This window comes from Gracilinanus agilis, chromosome 2 (genome assembly GCF_016433145.1).
Source record: "Gracilinanus agilis isolate LMUSP501 chromosome 2, AgileGrace, whole genome shotgun sequence".
NCBI classification, from domain to species: Eukaryota; Metazoa; Chordata; class Mammalia; order Didelphimorphia; family Didelphidae; genus Gracilinanus; species Gracilinanus agilis.
Genome location: NC_058131.1, coordinates 558,907,471 through 558,928,154, shown reverse-complemented (window position 1 = coordinate 558,928,154; position 20,684 = coordinate 558,907,471). Strand labels below are relative to the sequence as shown.

The window sequence follows — 20,684 nt, the reverse complement described above, 5'->3', positions numbered from 1 at the left end:
TTTTTCCAGCCTCAACTTGGTCATCTGTAAAATTGTGATAATAGCACCTATTTTTTGTGAGGATAAGCTAAGATCTTGTTTGTAGAGTGCTTTCCAAATCTTTTAAAGCTTATGTAACTGTCACTTATGATCATCATCACTATCATTAGTAAAATATGAGGTTGAACTAACTTTAAGGTGCCTTTCAATTTTAAACCTATGATCCTATAATTCTACTTGCTATTATTTAATAGGGTGAAATTTTAAAATTTAGCCAACTATAGAAGCCACTTACTTTCTTCCTAGTGACTATACTTATAATTCTGGTACTTCTCTCTCCTATCAGGGGAATAGTTAATGTATATTATCCTTCTTATTAGGTTCTCCCTGGGCATGAATAAACAAGAGACTATAAAGTTCACATTTAAGTATGCTTTTAAATAAATACATATATTTTTTCTAACTAGGTACAACTACCTAACTAAAACTAGGCTTTATTATCTGTTATCAGAAAAGTCTTTGTTTTCTCTCACTAAGGCATTAGAGGCTTCTTCCCAAATCTATTTGCCATTTCCCTATTTCTCTTGCTTTGTAAATAGTTTTAGTATCTGTAATACAAGGTGGCTAACAAAAATTTTTTGCTTCTGTAATTTCTAAAAAAGTCAGTTAGAAATCTTAGAATCTTCAGAAAGTCTGTTAGAACTTAAAGCTATAAATAGAGGTGAAGTTCCAACTGATGAGGCTTTTGCCTTCTGGCTTTTGCTGTGGCTGGAGGCTTTGCTTTGGTTTAGCCTGTTAGCTGCAGCCTTTTGGCTTGGCTTTGGCCTAATTGCTTTGGCCTTGGCCTGTGCTTATTTGTCTTGGGGAAATTTAAACCTATCTCATTTCTCTGGACCTCTCCCGGATCTCTCCATCTACATTCCCTTCCCTTCCCCTGAATTTCCTTTGGGCCCTGGGTGGAAGGGAGGGCTTGGTGATTGGACATTGTGGGTTTTAGTTTCTATAGACAAGTATAGTATCCTCAAATAAGTTACCACTAGTTTTAGTGATTTAATAAGGACTTTACATAAAAGGCAGTCAAATCTCCTGACTGGGAGGACAAGCTCTCTCAGTCTAAACCTCTCCGTGACCCATCCCCCACCATCACTCCTCTCCCTAGCAGCAGTTAGAAAATCCTGAACCTCTTTCCCTCTAACTTGAGATTAATAAATCCCCTTGTTACCTACTCAAAGCCTCTGGTTAATCAATGTATTGAAAGTTGAGACAAGGGCTAAAGAGGGAAGGAATCATTTTCTTTTTATTTCTTGAGAGAACTAGGGGCATCCATCTTGGCAGGAAGTACCTACCCGAGACTTCCTCCAGCCATCAGTTTGACTGGCAAGGAAGGGCCCTCTTGACTCCTCCCTCAAGAGACTTTAGAAACTAACAAGAGAAACCCTCCAGCCAAAACCTAAACATTTCTTACTGGCCCTAGTTTCCTCCCTGTATTCTCTGTCTCAAGCCTCTAGGAATAAACCTGGTTGAGCTGCCCTCTCCTACATACCCCATTTCCTTTATCTTCTATATACCTTCCCTTACCTTCATTCCTCCTCCAATCACCTTATAATCACCTAATATCCCCTTTATCCTTCCTTACACCCAAATTGCCTTCGAGTCCCACTCAGATTACTTACTCTTTTTTATAACATATCTAACTTTTTTCTGCTGTTTTAGCTGCTTCCAAGGTCTCTAGTATAGAAACTGCTGCCCTATTTAATTTCTTGCTTATTCTGATAATCTTAGCTTGGACTTTATTGTCTCTTACTAGGCCCAGGTATCAGAACTCCCTCCCCTTTCTTATCAAGAAAAATGTATATTTTGTCAAATATTTTTTCTTAGCTTCAAGGCTTAACCAAACCACTGTATCTCCTGTTTTTCTTGTATCTAAAGGATAGAAAGCTTGAAATAAACATGTACTTAGACAGGAAATCCAAAAGATTTTTTCTAATTGGTTTATTTTTATTCAAGCAATCACTCATTACTTTCCTATTTCTACACCCTTGTACAAAATGAACACTAAAAAAATAAAAGATAATAACTTAACTAGGCTTTTGCTTTCTATAGATTTTCTAATTTATTTTTAAAGATCTTTAGCATTTTCTGACTGGCACCAGCCCTTTTTCCTTTTAAATATGATTGAATAATTATAAAATAGTTATATAAAGGTTTCTTAATATGTAACAATCCTTAATTTTGAAAATTTATCATATATTAAATAACAAAAAGTGTTCAATTTTGATTTTAGATGGACACAGTTGTTCAATAAATATTGTCTAGGACTAAAATTAATTAAAATTAATTTTAAAATTTTAGGACTAAATTAAATTAAACATTTATATTTTTCAGCCTGACTGGATTATTGTGGACCAACCAGATGTTGTTTATCATATGCAGCAGCAACAAGAATATTCTCCTCTGCCTCCAGGCTGGGGAGAAAGGCAAGATGTCCTTGGAAGGACTTATTATGTAAACCATGAGTCGAGAAGAATTCAGTCTCAGTATGTGATGATACCATCCTCATTTGTACTATAGATGATTTTAACTAGAAATTGTTGTTTTGATTTGTTCACTACTGAATCAAAATAATTTAGAAATTAATAATGTTGGACTATTAAGATTTTTATATTTGCTTCTGGGTTAGATAAAATAGGCTAGTATTATCTGAATTATTAAATTCATTTCCTTTTCTGAAACACCTATAGATATAATGCCATAAACGTAGCATATCTGGATTTTAGCAAGACATTTGACAATGTTTCACTTTATCTGTGTGAATTCTAAAGAGAAATGTGGATCAGATGACAGCAAAGTCAGAAGAATAACTAGTTGAACACCTAGATCCAAAGAGTAAAATGGATCCATGACAGTTTGAAATGAAGCCTCTGATATATTGTCCAAGGACTTTGTTCTGGCCCTCTGACCATCATCACTGATATCAGTGACTTGGTTGATAGCATAAATGACATGCACTCTACAGAAATCAGAGAGCAATAGTTGATTTTGTTGAGTCACAAAATCATAATCCAGAAAGACTTCAGCATTTGCAAATGGGAAGCCAAATCTTTTTAAATGCAATTAAGTAGAAATAAATGTAAAGTAATATTCTTGGGAGGTATGATAAATGGGGAATGAGTAGACAATAAAGGAGGAATGACTAGACAACACTTCATTAAAAAAGACCTAGGGCTTCTAATCTTATAAGATAAGCCCATTATGAATCATCACTGTGACATAAAAGCCAAAAAAAGCTCTTATCTCATATTGGATACACTTTGTTTATTTTAGATTCTGCTCTTGTGAGCCCATGCTAATTTTCTAGATTAATAAGATGTTTCTCTAATTAAATTTGAATTATGACAAGAATAACTTCTAATTTATAAAGAAAACTTGGGCTACCATTAGAAGTATAAAGACCCAAATGAAGGAGACAATAGTCCTGCCATACTTTGCCTTAGTCATACAATGTCTGGAGCATTTTGTGTAGTTCTACATGCCACAATTTAGGAGGAACATTAACAAACAAGAAAATACAGAGGAAGGTAAAAGGTCAACGAAAAGAACCATGCCATGTGAAAAAAAAACACAGTTAAAGGAAATGAAAAAGTTTTTAAATGTGGAGATCACAAGAGCTTTAAAACTGGAAGGAATCTCAGAAGCCACCTTCTCCATCTCAGCCACCTTTTTCAGAGAAGGTAACTGAGGAACAGAGAAGTCAAGTGCCTTTCCTCATGTTATACAGTCAGCCAGCCAGGATTTGAACCTGATTCTAGTGATTGATTCCTACAAATATGATTTTCTTTTTAACACACTTAATAGCTGTCATTTGGAAGGCAAATTCTATTTGTTCTGCTTGGCCTCAGATGGCAAAACTTTGCAAGATGTGTAGAAGTTCAAGAAAGGAACATTTTTAACTCAACAAAAGGAAAAATTTCCTAACATAGCTATCCAAATGCAGAATGGACTGCCTCGTGAAGTAATCATCTTATTAAAGGTCTTCAAGGTAAGAAAGATAGACCATTTCTCAAAGATAAAGTAGTCCAAACTATATCTTATTGAGCTATATAGTTTAACCATACCTTATCCATATATGGATTAGAATTGATAACCTCAGAGAATCCTTTTCAGCTCTGAGTTTTTTAATAATTCAGTGCCTTATTTAGAGTGATTTAGGTAGTATTTAATGTTACTTAATTCATAAACCTCCCATTATAATTGATTCCATTTAAAAATATCTTTTGGCTTTTAATGAAATATAAAATTATATATTTTTCTTCTTCTGATAATCTTAAATTCTACATTTAATTAGAAGCTTTAATAAATTAAAATTTTTAGGTTTAAATGTATATACAATATGATCTACTTTTTATTTTTATTCCAGCATAATAAAATACTCATTTCTATAGATCTCTTCTAGAAAAGTAATAAAAGCTCATAATATGGGTTTCATATTAAATATTCATTTATAGTGAATTTTCTACACCAATATTATGTAGTCATAGCCAAAATTCAGTTTTTTAATTAAGCAAATACTTTCAAAATTGTACTGATAAAATATATAGCTTTAAAACTTTCTAGATAGCTTTTTAACATGTTTTGTTCTTTTCATAAAGCATTTTCTTTTAATTTCCTTTCTAGTCACTAAACAGAAAGAAAAAAAGAACAATTTTCCTTTATCCAGAAAAGATATTCACTTATACAACATCCATCATTTTAATCGAATTTTTATCAGTGTAGATACATCTTTGACTTTCTCAACAAAGAATGAAAATGGTATTCAATAATGTAACCTATCTGTTTTCACTGAGTCTTTCCCTTTACTATTAATAACACTACCCTATGGTTACAAATTTTTCTATTCATTATTCATATTCATTATGAAAACATTATACTTTCTTTTTTTAACAGTCAAGTTTCCAATATTATGTAGTCTTTCATTGTGACTTTTGTCATTCTACAAATTGCTTTTAATCCCTGATCAGAATGTTTGGTATCCAATAAATATTTTTGTGTGTATTAGAAGATAATTAAAAGCAATCACAACAAAATTTCCTAGAACAGTAGTTCTTACCTGTTTTTAATGAATTTGGTTTCTTTGGCAGCCTCATTAAAGCTATAGAGCCCTTCTAAGACTATTTACTTTTAATTTATAATTGAAGGAAATATCAAATTTCAGTGAGAAATTATTAAAAATAATGCTATAATTTTTCCAGTTCAAGTTTACAGACAACTCGTGGGTGCTTGAACTTCAGATAAAAACCTCAACTCTGTAAAGTCTGTCTTAATTTCCCCCGAACCCAGCCAAGGCTTCATAGTATTTTTACGGTACCATAGAACTTAAAAGTTAGAAGAAAGCTTAGCAATCACCATCTCCACCTTTTACAGATGAGAAAAATGAGACCCAGAATTTCAGAGTTGTAAACACATTCAAAGGATACTCAAATATCTAATCTAATCCATAACTGAATAAGAATCTCTTCTCCACATCTTCAAAAAAGTTTTCTGACCTTTGCCCCAAGACCTAGGTAGAGTAAAGAGGAACACATTACCTCCCAAACTAATTCATTTCACTTTAGGATTCATAGGATTTTTTAGAGTTTAAGCAATCTGCCAGAGGCCATACCACTGGCTAATGGTAGACTAAAGCCAACATCCAGGTATCCCAACTCTTAATTCTTTTGTTTCCTGACAGCCAGAAAGGTGCCTTCTCCTTAACTTCTTTTTAAAATTTCTTAAAATTCAGTTTTATTTTTTCAATTAACACTTATTTCTTCATTCCCCTTCCCAATTGGGGAAAAAAAAGAAAGAAAAACGAAAAAAATTCTTGAAACAAGTGGACCAGCAAAACAAAGTCCCATGTTGACCATATCCAGAAAATGTGTCTCAGAAGAGTTAGGGTTCCTAAGCCCTTCAACTCATCATAAGGAAGTGGGGAGCATACTTCATCATCAACCTTCATTATCTCCCTTTTTTAAACTATGCCCACTAGTGTTTTCCAATCTGATGCAATTACTTCTCATCCATAGGACCTTGACTAAGTCACTTCACGTCCTGGGCTTCAGATTGTATTTGTTAGCCTGTATGGCTCATCCATCTCCACAGCTCTAATATTAAGATAGTGTTATCTAACTTCTCAATCATCTTTAATTCTGCTCTTTCTTTCTGAATCCATGTCAGAATTTTCTTAGATAATTTTAGTAATTCATGATTAATTCTAATAAGTAAGAGTCCAATAAAGAGATTTAGGTAAACTTTTAGAACCTCTCTTTTTTTATTTACCTATTTAGAAAAAGAGCTAAAAGTTATTTTAGTTAGCATCATATAAATCTTTCCAACATAAATTATTCTGGGAATACACAGAGAAAATATACATAAGTCTGCCCTCAAGGTCTTTCCTACACAGATAAGTAAATAAAATTTGAAGAGAGAGAGCCTGTTAACAATAAACAGTTAAATTGACATGGTATGAAATATTACATTAAAAAACAAAACTGCTTATTTTTTGTTATCTGGATTTTTCCACAGCCTTTGAACAAAGGTAATAAAATTTAGTGCTTTTTGACTATAAAATGCTATATAAACATTAGCTATACTTGTTAGTATGATTCATTTGATATCTATTTTTAAATTCTCATTGTAATTTTATTTGTATAGTAGAAAGAGTATTGTGTCAGAATCTGAATTTGATAAATTGAAATGCTTTCTAGTGATTGAAACTATCCAAAATTGGAAATATTTCCCTTAGGAGGCAATGGTTTCCATAATATTACCATTCTGAGGTATTCAAAAAAAGGCTGGATATTGACCACCTATCTGGTATGTTGTAAAGGGCATTTTTATCCAGGAATGGATTGGTGACTGAAGTGGCCTCCAAAGTTCCTTTTTACTCTGTAAATTTCACTTCCAACATTAAGCGTTATGAATATAGAAAAGACATTTAATCTCCCTCTGCTTCACTTGCCTCATTTTTTAAAAGAAGATACTGATAGTACTTACCTATTTCTGAGTGTTGTTTGGATCAAACAAGATAATACATGTAAAGTACTTTGTAAATCTTAAAGTACTATATAAAAATCAATCATTATAACTATTTTTACTTCCAGTATTATAAAATATAGATTTTGACTCATATTTTTGGTGCAGGGATGACATAGCAGATGCTGAGAATGCTAGCAGTCACCAGCAAGGGCAGCATGCATTTACTACAAGAAGGTGGATATCTGAAGAAATAGAACAACCTGAAAACAGAGATGCTAAAGAGGTGTAAAAGAATTTTCTTTTTTTTCAGTTGTCATATGTACATTTTTCCATAGTGACTAAAAAAGCACTTATTGCTTATATGAGTTGATTAGAATAGTTGTAGTTTAACTTAATTGTCTTTGTATCAGAGCTAGGAAATCATAACCAAAGATGAAAGTACCATATATAGCAACCAAAACCTCCAATCACTTCTGCCACAAAGTTACTTTGATATTGAGAATTATGTTATAAGAGGATTGAGTGCCAGATCCCCTACCTTTGGACATATAGCAGCAAGCCAAGAAATGTTCAACTATGTAACAAAGTCTTAGATTTTATTTGGTAAAATTTCAATATCTGAATTTAAGTATCTTCTCTTTAATAGTATTTAGAATTCAAGTATGCTTAAATTTGTTCTTCATACCATTATAAAGAGAGGATTTAAAGAAGGAGGGAGGTATTCAAATAGAAAGTCTTAGATTTCCTTTCAAATACTAGGGGAATGACTGAACAAATTATGATTTATGAATGTCATGTTATGTTACTGCTTTTTAAGAAATAACAGAGATAATTTCAGATAATCTTTGGTGGTGTGAATAGAGTGAAATGACTGGAATTGGGAGAATATTTTATACATAGACAACAATACCGTAAAGAAAAACAGTAAAAAAAATAAGAACCCTAATCAATGGAATGACTAAGCATGTCTCTGAAAGAACTATAATGAAGCCTGTTACCTACCTCCTGACAGAGAAGAGAGGGGCAAAAGTAGCAGAATGAGACATATTTTTGAATGCAACTATTGTGTGAATTCATTTTGTTTTGACTAAATGTTAGAAATTTTTTTCCTCATTTTTTTCTTTTAGTTTTCAGCAGGGGCAGGGGAAGAGTAGCAATAGTGATACCAAAGACAAGAGGACTATTGAAACATTTTTTTCAAAATCCAAAGAAGAGAATAGAAGGAACACAAGGTTTTGTAAATACCACGTAAAATTTGTTTTATGCTGCTTTTTAAAAAATTGTATGAGGTTTCTTTAAGAAGTACTTTGGGGGTACAGAGCCAAGATGTCAGAGAAAGTACAGGGATGCATCTGATTTCTACCAAATTATCCTCCAAAAACCAATGATTTAACACCTCAAAACCAATTCTAGAGCAGTGTAACTCACAAAAAAGTGAAGATGAAGTATACTTTATTTTTCAACCCAAGACAATTTAGAAGGTTGGCACAATGGATCTAGTGCACCTGGGTAGAGGTGAAGCTCAGTGTGCCAGGGCAGGCTCCACCAGTTACAATGGTTTTTGGCACAACTGAAGCAGCCCCCAAGGCTCTGAAACTCAGTTATAGATGGTAAGGTAGGTTGCACAATTGCTCAGTAAAGGATTACAAGAGTCCCTTTGCTAGCTCTGGGCGCAAGACTCCTTTCGTGTTGGTATATGCAGAACCAGGTCACTGTCATGGAGTGCAGTCTAAGGGTGAGGAATAGCACCAGTATACACAAGCATCTGCAGCCATATGGGAACAGGAAACCCTGGTCACAGTTTCAAGGCAAAAAAGAAGGTTTAGGATTACACACCCCAGACAGACTAGGAAAATATTAAACATACCTTACCTTACATCATACCACCTTGGAAGAACTGAAAGTAGATAGATCTGAAGGCAACTGCATAAAACTTGAAGCTTAGAAGTACTCCCTTCACCAGAGTTTCAGAGCCCAACTTTCAGTTTTTTTTAAAAGAAAAAGACAGGAAAATGAGTGTATATTTGGAAAATCTTGAACCCCTAAAATCTTCATTATCCAAAATTCCTTTCTGTGTTACCCACAATCCCTTTTGCCTTTTGTATTCATGCGTCACTATGTTGTCTGCATGTAGTTTCAATTTGTGCGGCCCCACCTCCTCTCTTCAAGGTGAGTGGCTTGGATAAGCACTACCTGTTTTCTCTAGCTCTCTAGATAAATATTAATAAATCTTTATAAATATTAAACTTTGGAGATATTGAACATTAATTTTAGAATCTACATGAGCAAACAACAAAAAAAGAAATTAAAAATAGAAACTCATTTTGGTGAAAGGGTAGCTCCAAACTCAGAAGACAAAAAAATCAATAATGCTGCATCTGAAGCTTCCAAGAAAAATAAATTGTCCTCAAGCCCAAAGAATTAAAGGAAGAGCTCAAAAAGGATTTTAAAAATTAAATAAGAGAGCTAGAAGAAAAAAATTGGGAAAAGAAATGAGAGTGATACAGAGTATCATAAAAAAAATCAATAGCTTGGTAAAGGAACAACAAAAAACACTGAAGAAATGAATATCTTAAAAAACAGAATAGGCAAATTGGTAAAAGAGGCACAAAAATCCAAAGAAAATAATTTTTTAAAAAGCAGAATTTGCCAAGTGGATAACAACATACAAAAAAGTAATGAAGAGAAAAACTTCTTGATAGATAGATTTGGCCCTATGAAAATAAGAGGTAAACAAATTCACTGAGGAAAAGTATAATCTCTTTCCAAAGTAGAATTGGTCAAATGGAAAAGGAAGTACAAAAAGCTCAATCAAGAAAATCGAGTCTTAAAATTAGAATGGGCAAATGGAAGCTAATGACTCCAAGAGACTCAAGGAACAATCAAACATGAAAAAAGAAATAGAAGAAAATGTGAAATATCTCATGCGGGGAAAAACTGACTTGGAAAAATAAATTGAGAAGAGATAACTTAAGAATTGACTACCTGAAAGTTATGATTAAAAAAAATTAAAAAGTCTTGATTATTGTTCCTTATTTTTTATCCTGCTGTATCCATATCTATAATCTTTCAAGAAGTATGACCTTTCAAGCCATATCCATAATCTTTCAAGACATCATCAAGGAAATTATAAAAATAAAAATTTTTTAAAAAGAAATCATCAAGGAAATTCTAGAACCAGAAGAAAAGTAGACATTGAAAGACTCCACCAATCACCTCTTGATAGAAATCCCCAAAAGATAACTCCCAGAAATATTTTACCCAAATTTCCAAACTCCCATGTCAAAGAGAAAATATTTCAAGTAGCCAAAAAGAAACAAATAAACTATCATGGAGCCAGAATCAGGATGATACAAGACTTAACCACTTCAACATCACGGTATTGGAGGGCCTGGAATATGATCTTCCAGAGGGCAAAGTAGCCAGGACTTAAACTAAGAATCACTTACCCAGCAAAACTGAGCGTAATCCTCCCAGGAAAAAATGGGTATTCAGTGAAATATAGGACTTTTAAACATTCCTGATGTAAAGACCAGTACTGAATGGAAAGTTTGACTCTCAAATGCAAAACTCAAGAGAATCATAAAAGGCAAACAGTAAAGAGTACCAACAGACATTCAATAAAGTTAAACTATGTATATCCCTATTTGGAGAGTTGATTCTTCTAACAGCAAAGAACTTTGTCATTATTAGGGCAATTAGAAGAAGTATACATAGACAGAGATTGAGGATGTGAGTTGAACATGATGGGATGATATAAAAAATTAAATTAAGGTGTGAGAAAGAGTAAAACATTGGGAGGAGGGTTAAGGGAAATACAGAATGGGGCAAACTATTGCACATAAAAGAGTCATGAAAGAGTATTCACATTAGAGGGAAAAACGGGGGAAGTAGGAAGGAGAGCATGTGAACCTTATTCTCATCAGAATTGGCTCAAGTAGAGATGAACATAAACAATCAATTGGGTATAGAAATCTATCTTACCCTATAGGAAAATTAGAGGGAAAGGGGATAAGAGAAGGGGGCTGAGGCTGATAGAAAGGAGGACAAATTGGAGGATATGGAGGTCAGAATTTAAATAGGGTAAATAGGATGGAAAGTAATACACAGAAATCATAATGGTACAAAAATATTTTCAAATCTCTCTAATAAAGGCCTTGTTTCTCAAATACATAGAGAAATGAGAGTTGAATATATAAGAATACAAGTAATCAGGAGTTGATAAATGGTCAAAAATATGAACAAGAAGTTCTCTGACAGAGTGATTAAAGCTCTCTAAGTCATGCAAAAATTCTCTGAATCACTATTATTTAGAGAAATCAAAACAACTCTGAGGTACCACCCCACATCTATCAGATTGGCTATTATGACAGAGAAGGAAAATGACAAAACCTGAAGGGGATGTTGGAAAGCTGAGACAGGAAAGCATTGTTGGGGGAGTTGCAAATCCATTTAATTTTTCAGGAGACCAAGTTGGACCTATGTCCCAAGAAGATATCCTTTGACCCAGTAGTACCATTACTAGGCTTGTATCCCAAAGATGAAAAAGAAAAGGTGGGGGGGAGGACCTTTAAGTACAAAAATATTTAAAACAGCTCTTTTTAGGAGGTCAAGGAATTGGAAAGTGAAGGGATGCTCATCTATTTTAGGAGGTCAAGGAATTGGAAAGTGAAGGGATGCTCATCTATAATATATGATTGTAATGGAATACTATTGTTCTGTAAGAAATGACAAGCAGGAGGAGCTCAGAAAAACTTGGAAAAGGTTACATGAACTGAAGCAGAAAGAAATAAGCAGAACCAGAAGAATATTTTACAGTGATAGGAATACTTTACAATGAATAACAGCTATTATCAGCAATGTAATGATCCAAAACCATTCAAAGGACTTAGGATAAAAAATGCCATCTACTTCCAGAGAAAAAGAATTAAGCCTGAATCCAGACCAAAGCAAACTTTTTTCACTTTCATAATTTTTTTCAATTTTGGTTTCCTTCCATGAAAGGATTAATATGGGAAAAGTTTTATATGATTATACATGTAGAATCTATATGAGATTGTTTACCATCTAAAGGAGAGATGATGGGTGGGGATTGGGAGGAAGGGAGATAATTCAAGACTCAATAGCCTTTGAAAAATATTGGAAACTTTTTACATATAATTGGAAAAAATAAAATATTTTTTTAATTGTATGAAATGGAGATTCCCAGAATCCTTTTTTGTTCTCATGTATACAAAAATGCTTTTTTGGATTAATTTTAGAATTAAAAAAAGCCACTACTACATGCTGGAGTTACAAAGACAAATTTTAAATAGACCCTGTTCTTAAGGAGCTTACTTACATTCCATTAGGTAAAATATGCATAGGTAAGTAAAAGTATATATTCAATTTGTGAAGATAACATAATGCTAACAATTATGGAAATTGGGAAAGACCTTAAGTAAAAGAGCACCTACACTTGAATTTTAGTCATGTGGCACAGATGAACCACATCCTAGGTTTCTGAAAGAACTAATGGATGATTGCTGAGCTGTATAGTCAAAGGACTTTGGAAGCTCATGAATAACAAGAGAAGTACCAAGGACTAGGGAAAGGCTAATGATCAAAATTTTGAAATAAGGAAAATAATGATGCCTATCTTCAATATTCTAGACAAGGAGAGGCAAAAGTATCTGAAACTTCACAGTTTACCTCTTTGAATTTAGTAAGATTACTCACTTTTATTACACCTTTTATATCACCTTCTGATGTAAAGATCATCAAACTGGTATCAAGAGACATTAGGGAAAAAAATGGTTTCTCAAAGTAAAAAAAATCTGATAACTGCAGTCTATATAGTAGTGGTGTCAAGCTCAAATAGAAATGTTCTTTCTTGACTTAAAAAAGCCACAAGTTAACATTATATTGTATTATATTTTTATTTATTTGCTTAAACATTTCCAAATTATATCTAAATCTGGTTCCCACCATACTGGAGAGTTTTACAAGCTACAAGTTTAACCCTTCTGATCTATAGCAATGCTAAAGGAAGCCTCGGCCTCTTTTAACTTGGAAAACATTGAAATGATCCCTTGAGCTTTAAGTAAAAGAGTAGAAATTGACAAAAGAGTAACAGATTAATTAGGGTAATCAATACAAGAGTTACTAATCTATACAACCATGTTGTTCTTGGTCAAACCTTTTTAAAAGTTTTTTTTGTTTAATCAACAAAAAATTGCTTTCTCACCCTCTCATCCTAAACATCCTTCTACCCCCACAATTGTGAATTTAAGAAAAACATATCCATTATAAATTCTTCACATTTAGTCCTTTGCCTCTCTGCCAAGAGATGGTTAACATGTTTTATCATTAGTCATCTGAAATTATGGTTGGTCGTCATAGTTCCTATTTCTTTTAAGGTTGTTTGTCTTTACCTTATTCCTGTTATTATGCAAATTGTTCTTCCAGTTCTGTTCACTCTGTATCAGTTCATAGAAGTCTTTCCAGTTTTCTCTGCAACCCTTTCCATCATTTCTTACTAAACAATAGTATTTCATCTACATCTATTTCCCATAATTTGTTCATTCCTCAGTTTGTTGATACCCTGACATTCCCATTTTTGTCTCAAAATAGTATAAATGTTTTTGTATGTCTTTACAGTTTGTTTTACTGAGGACTAATTCCTCCCTCTGTCTACTCTCCCTCAAATTCCCCTTCTCCCCTTTCTCCCTTTTCTCTCCTATTTTCCTGTTGAATGAAGTACATTTCTGAACCCAATTCTGTATGTTTTTACTTCTGCTATCTAGTACAAATGAGAATGAGATTGAAATATCAGCTGCTCCCCTGTCTCCCTCCTCCTTGTTTGTATAGATATCTACTTGTGCACCCTTATTATGTGAGATAATTTCTTTATACCTTCTTTTCCTACTTCCCCAACCCCACAGAGTATTCTTCCATTTCACTCTTCTATTAAAGTTATTAAGACATAATGGAACCATTCCTAGGCCTTTTCTATTTAGACCCCTACAGTGACCCCTGATGGCAATAGGGTTCAAAGGGGATATATATATTATCTTCCAATATTAGAATGTAATCAGTTTGCCCTTTTTAGTAAATTATCATTGTTCCTTCATATTTACCTTATATTTTTCTCAACTCTTGTTTGATCTTTGATCATTTTATCAGAAATTTTTAAAAGTACTCTCTATTTCATTAGAAGTCTTTTCCCCCTCTAGCACTATATACAGTTTTGCTGAGTAAGTTCTTCTTAACTGCCAAAGTCTGTTTTTTGTCTTCTAAAATTTCATATTCCATGTTCTTCACTTCTCTCTAGTGATGGATGACTAGATCATGGGTGATCCTGGCTATTACCTCTTAATATTTGAGTTCTAGCTTTCATTCTTTCTTTCTTTCTTTCTTCCTTCCTTCCTTCCTTCCTTCCTTCCTTCCTTCCTTCCTTTCTTTCTTTCTTTCTTTCTTTCTTTCTTTCTTTCTTTCTTTCTTTCTTTCTTTCTTTCTTTCTTTCTTTCTTTCAGCAGTGCTGTCAAACTCAAATTGGTACCTTTAAATTATACATAAAGATTCTTGTCTCATGTTGACTTAGAAAACTACATATTAACATTTTTATTTTATTTTTATTTATTTTGTTAAATAACCCTCAATTACATTTTAGTCTGGTTTAAGCCATGCTCGGAAGTATTGTGGGCCATGTTCAGCCTGTAAACTATTTGACACCTCTGTTGTATAATTCTTAGAAGGAAATGTATGTTTTATAATCTATAATGTAAAGTTTAAATTCTTTTGAAAGTAATTTCAGGATAAGGATTTTGCCATCTCCCCAGAATCCAGACAATGAACCTGTTTGGTGAAGGCACCATGAAGAGCCTTCACTGGATCATGAAGATCAAAATTGAACTTTGGGTGCAGTTGATTTGAACTATGGGGAGTTGAATGAGTTGATTGCATTTGTTTTGAATGTACACTCTTATGCCAATAGGGGACTGCCCCAAATTGGCTTTTTGTCAATGTGGCTAGTTTTTATCCTTTTCTTTTATCCCCAAATTCCTGCAATTTAGAAGTTGACTATGTTTACAGATCCACTGGGAAAAAAAAAAAAAAAAAAAAGGACCAATCCTTTTTTTTTTTTTTTTTTTTTGCCGGATCTCAGGGGGAAATGTGTTATTTGGAACCCTAGGGGTCCTATTTAAAAGTATTTTGTGGACTTCCTGTGGATATGCGGGGGGGGGGGCTTTGAGACTACATTTTCCGTGATCCAATGGGTTTCTGGTTTGGGGCATGATAACATCCAACATATAGCACAGCTTAAATTTGGAGGTTGGCCTTGAGACAACCTCTTTGGCTACTGAAGGAAGATGGGAGGAGATGCGGACGGGCGGCATTTTAAAAAATAGTCAGGCATGGTCGTATATATTTTTACCAACATGGCCATGGAAATTAAAATATTGCGGCAGCAGGAAACCCAGCATTTGAACAGTGTGGGTAGGAGCTACCAGGCCCTGGGCACTGGGCAAAAGAACTCGCAGCCCAATGGCAATCAAAACCAATGTCCCTTTTACCTAAAAAGCAGCCTCGAGGCTGGGGAGAATAGGGAGAGAAGCAAGCTTGGAAAAAGAGCGTGTCTATGGCTCTGGGAAGGATTCTAAATGCTCTTGGTAGGCTATCTGAAAAACTGAGAGTCCAAATTCAAAACTTCTGGTGGTTGCCATAAATGTAAGGATTAAAAATGATAAAGGCTGATATTATGAGGAAAAATAATATTTTAATTTCCATGGCCACGTTGATAAAAATATATACGACCATGCCTGACTATTTTTAAAAATGCTGCCTGTCCACATCTCCTCCCATCTTCCTTCAGTAGCCAAAGAGGTCATCTCAAGGCCGACCTCCGAATTTAAGCTGTGTTATATGTTGGATGTTACCACGCCCAAAACCAGAAACCCATTGGATCACGGAAAATGTAGTCTCAAAGTCCCCCACATGTCCACAGGAAGTCTATAAAATACTTTTAAATGGGACTCCCAGGGTTCCAAATAACACAGTACCTGGTCCTGTTTTATAAAACACTTAGGAAAGGTTTTGTTTCCATAGAATTTTTTTGTAGACCTGTATCTTTACAGATAAAGGCTCAGCCTTTAGCAATAAGAAGCCACTATTTTTTTCTCAAAAGTATACTTTACATTTCTACTACGACCTATATTATATGAGTCCTTTAATCCACATTTTGACTAGCTTGTACCTAAATGTTAACTTGGTTATTTGCCTGTCTTATGTTCTAATGATAATATATTAGTGAAGTTAATTACTATTTTATTTGGTATGCTACTTTAAGCACTTAAAATATTCCTTTTGTGATCCTTTTAAAGAAAATTATCATTTCTTCTAGTTAATGATAGCTTTAAATGATTTTATAATTATTTTTTCACTCATTAATCTTTTGTTTAGTTTTTGCCTACTTCATCTGGATTACCACGAGCCTGGGAAGAAAAACAAGATGATAAAGGAAGATCATATTACATAGATCACAATTCCAGAACTACAACATGGATGAAACCTATTATACAGGTACCCTGTATCACATTTATAAAATTGTTTTCTAATTGAATTTAAGAGATAACTTCATATTTCCCTCACATTTTATTTATGTTTTTTGCTGACACTGGTGCTGTTAGTCCTACTTGCTACAATCATAGTTAGATGCATCAATCATTCAGTATTTATTAAAAACCTATTACTTGGGAAGAACAAAAAAAACCCAATTCTTTCAAGGAACTTAAGTCTGTTAAAGGATACAACATATACATATGCAGGCATATAAAAATATATATAAAATAAGTTACCCAACAAGCAATTATTAAGTTCTTATTTATGAGTTATTTCTATGCTTAGGACTTAGGATACAAATACAAGGAAAAAGACAATCCTGGCTCTGAAGAAGCTTACATTCTAATTAGGAAGACAACATATAAAGGGAAGCTGATGGGGGGAAGGGAGGAAGGTATACAACTTACAATGTATGTGTCCTTTTCTCCTGTAGGCCTGTTCACATTATTTTATTGGTGTTTTTTGTTTGTTTGTTTTTTTGCCAAGTTGATGAACTTAAGTTAGTTTCTCGTTTTTGAAACATGGTGGTAAACCTAAAATGTCAAAAGCAAGTATAGGAGAGGAAAGAGATAGCTATCCTAGACCCTTACTCAAATACAGGGTGCTAGGAGGAACTCATCTATGGCAGAAACTGTCCAGAGAGTGAGAAGAATGTTTCAGAAGAAAAAGTCCAAGAGTCAGAGGAAGGTTCCAGGTTGAAGAGGCCACCGAGGGGACTTGTAGAGTAGTTGAATCAAGATGGCAGATACCAGGAAGTCAGAATCAAAGCAGAGAGAGAAAAGACACATAATTATAAGGTAATTTGGGAAAAGAAGCACTAGAAACAGTGGGACAGTGATTTTTTTGGGGAAATAAAATAAAGAAACACATAAGTGACTTTTTTCTTCCATTTTTTTCCAATTACATGTGAAAATAATTTTTACCATTTGTTTTAAAAAATTTTGATTTCCAAATTCTCTTCCTTCCCATCCCTCCTTTTTGAGACAGCAAACAACTTGATACAGGTTATACATGTGTAGTCACACAGAATATATTTACATATTAGTCATGTTATGAAAGAAAACAGATCAAAAAAACAAATGAAAAAAATTTAAAGTATGTATCTATCTACATTCAGAGTCCATTAGTTCTTTCTCTGAAAGCAGCTAGCATTTTTTATTATCAGTCCTTTGGAATTTCCTTAGATCATTGTATTGCTGAGAATAGCTAAGTCATTTACAATTAATCATTGTACGGTATTTATTTTACTGTGATCAGTGTTTTCCTGGTTCTTCTCATTCTACTTCACATGAGTTCATATAAGCCTTTCTGGGTTTTTCTGAGAACATCCTGCTCATCGTTTCTTATAGCACAATAGCATTCCATCAAAATCATATACAACAACATTTTTCATATGACTATAGATAGCTTTGATTATTTTGTCTAAAAACTGCCTATTCATATCCTTTGACCATTTATCAATTGGGGAATGTCTTGTATTCTTATAACTTTTACTCATGTTTCTATATATTTGAAAAATGAGACCTTTATCAGAAAAACTTTCTATAAAATTTTTTTCCAATTATGATTACTGTGTATTTCCCTCCATAAGTATTTCTCCCCTGGTTTATCCTAGTCTCTCTCTCATTTCACTTTTGTCCTCAAAAGTGTTTTGCTTCTGAGAACTGTCTTTCCTTCTGTCAGCACCTATTTTTCTTTTCTCCTTACCTCCTTCTTTCCTATTTGGCAAGATATATTTCTTTACCTAACTGAGTGTATATGTTATTATCTCTTTGAACTAATTATGATGAGAGTAAGGTTAAAGCATTGCCTTCCCACCCCATCCTCCCAGTATTTTCTTCCACTATATAAGTTCTTTTGTGTCTCCTTTATGTAGGATAATTTGCCCCATTTTACCTCTTCCTTCCCCCTTCTCACAATGCAATCTTCTTTCTCACCCCTTAGTTGTTTTTTTTTAGATATCTGCCCTAATAATGACAAAGTTCTTTGGCATTACAAAAATCACCTCCCCATGTTGGGATGTACACAGTTTAACCTTATTGAATGTCTTTTGATTTTCTTTACTTTTTATGATTCTGTTATCTTGTATTTGAGAGTCAAAAATTCCATTCAGTTCTCACCTTTTCATCAGGAATGTATGAAAGTCCTCTCTTTCATTGAATACCCATTTTTTTTCCTAGAAGAATTATGTGCAGTTTTGCTGGTTAAGTGATTCTTAATTTAAGTCCTAGCTTCTTTGCCCTCTGGAAGATCATATTCCTGGACCTCTAGTCCCTTAATGTTGAAGCTGCTAAGTCTTCTATTATCCTGATTCTGGCTCCATGATAGTTTACTTGTCTCTTTTTGGCTACTTGAAAATGCACAGGAGTTAACATTTCTGTAAGCTTTTTGGTTTCCAATTTTGCTGTATCTCTGCTTTTCCAAGATTTCCTCTTTTGGGCTTATTTGTTGAGTTTCTAATTTTTAAAAAATCTATATATTCAATTCATTAATTATATATTAATTTCATTAATCCACTCCTTTTTAGTTTTCTTTATGTTTGATTGACCATTAAAGATTGCTTTAGAGAATTGTTTTCCATTAAAAATTGTTTTAAAGATTTAGCTGCACCTCAGAAATTTTCATGTTATTTCATCATTATAATTTTCTCCCATATGATTATTAATTGTTCCTAAAATTCATTCTTTGATCCATTCATTATTTAGGATTTCATTATTAAGTCACCACTTAAATCTGCCACTTTTATTTGTGCTCTCTAAAAATTAATATTTTTATTTTATTATGATATGTAAAGGATGTGTTTAGTATTTCTGCCTTCTAACATTTTTTTATAATTTCCCTGTAGCTATGACCAATTTTTTAAAAAATTCCTTTTGGTCCTGAGAAATATATAAATTCTTTAATAGCCCTGTTCACAACATACCATTATTTTTTCGGGTCTAACTCTTCCAGCCATTTGTTTAATTCTTTATTTTCTCATTTGTTTGATTTTCTTTTAAGTTTGTTTAACTGAAAAAGTAACATTAAAATTTTGTATTGTTGTTGTATTACTATGTCCTCTTCCTATTCCAGTGATGGGCAAACTTTTTAAAGAGGGGGCCAAAGGAAAGGAAATGCTCATCTGTCAGTCTGTTTCTAAGACAACTCTTTCAAAGTTTCATTGTATCCTACTCATTGTATTCAACAGATTAGGAATAACGTCGTGCTGCCAGATAGAACATTTCAGGGGTCCACATCTGCACAGTGAGCTGTAGTTTACCCAATCACTGTCCTATTCCATTGCTTTTTTACTTTATGAATTTAAATGCTATGCTATTTGAAACATATAAGTTTAATATTGATTTAGATTTGTTGTCTGTGGTTCCTTTCAGAATTAATAAAATTTCCTTTTTATCAGTTTATAGTGAATTTTTAGATTTGCATTCTCTGATAAAATGATTACAACTCCTGTTTTTTTTAATTCAACTGATACATACTAAATTTTGTTTCAGCCTTTCATTTTTATTCTATGTATATCTTTGATTTTTAGATGTGTTTCTTATAAACCAAGGATGGTGCAATTTGGTTTTACATTCAGTCTGTCACTCTTTCAATTTAATTCATTCAAATCAAATGAGATAATATTTATAAAAAACATTTAGAATAGTGGCTTGTAGTAGCCTGGCATGTAGTAGCACCATGTAAATGCTTATTCCCTTTCCTTTTCCATTACATTTAATTCTCTTAAAGTTATTAAATTAAGCCTATATGGTCTTCCATGTGTCTCTAATATTGTTATGTTTTTTTTAATTTTAATTTTTTATTCTCCATTTTTTGAATATTTTATTTCTACAAATAGTTTTTATTATCCATTTTAAGGCAACCCTATTTGCATGGGCTCTGTTTTCCTCCCTCTCCTGTTTGTTACCCTTTTTCCTAATTATGGAGTGAAATTATTTATTAGTTTTCCTTTCTTTTATTTAATTATCTAGTTCTTCACTCTTTTGACTCCTCTTTTTTCTTCTCTCAAGTAATTGGTTTAAAATCCTCACTCTTCTTTCCTTTTCCTTGTTAGGTTTTTTCTTTTTCTAAGAAGGATTTCTTTACATTAT

General features: G+C 33.2%; 1 protein-coding gene across 1 annotated transcript in view; it reads left to right on the top strand.

Annotated features, from left to right (window-relative positions):
* The window catches only part of NEDD4 (NEDD4 E3 ubiquitin protein ligase), a 99,479-nt gene that overhangs the window by 39,209 nt on the left and 39,586 nt on the right, over positions 1-20,684 (top strand). The window contains 5 exon segments of the mRNA XM_044660105.1: positions 2,365-2,520; positions 5,662-5,672; positions 7,159-7,276; positions 7,404-7,571; positions 16,435-16,554. Of these exon segments, the coding sequence (XP_044516040.1) occupies positions 2,365-2,520; positions 5,662-5,672; positions 7,159-7,276; positions 7,404-7,571; positions 16,435-16,554 (573 nt within the window).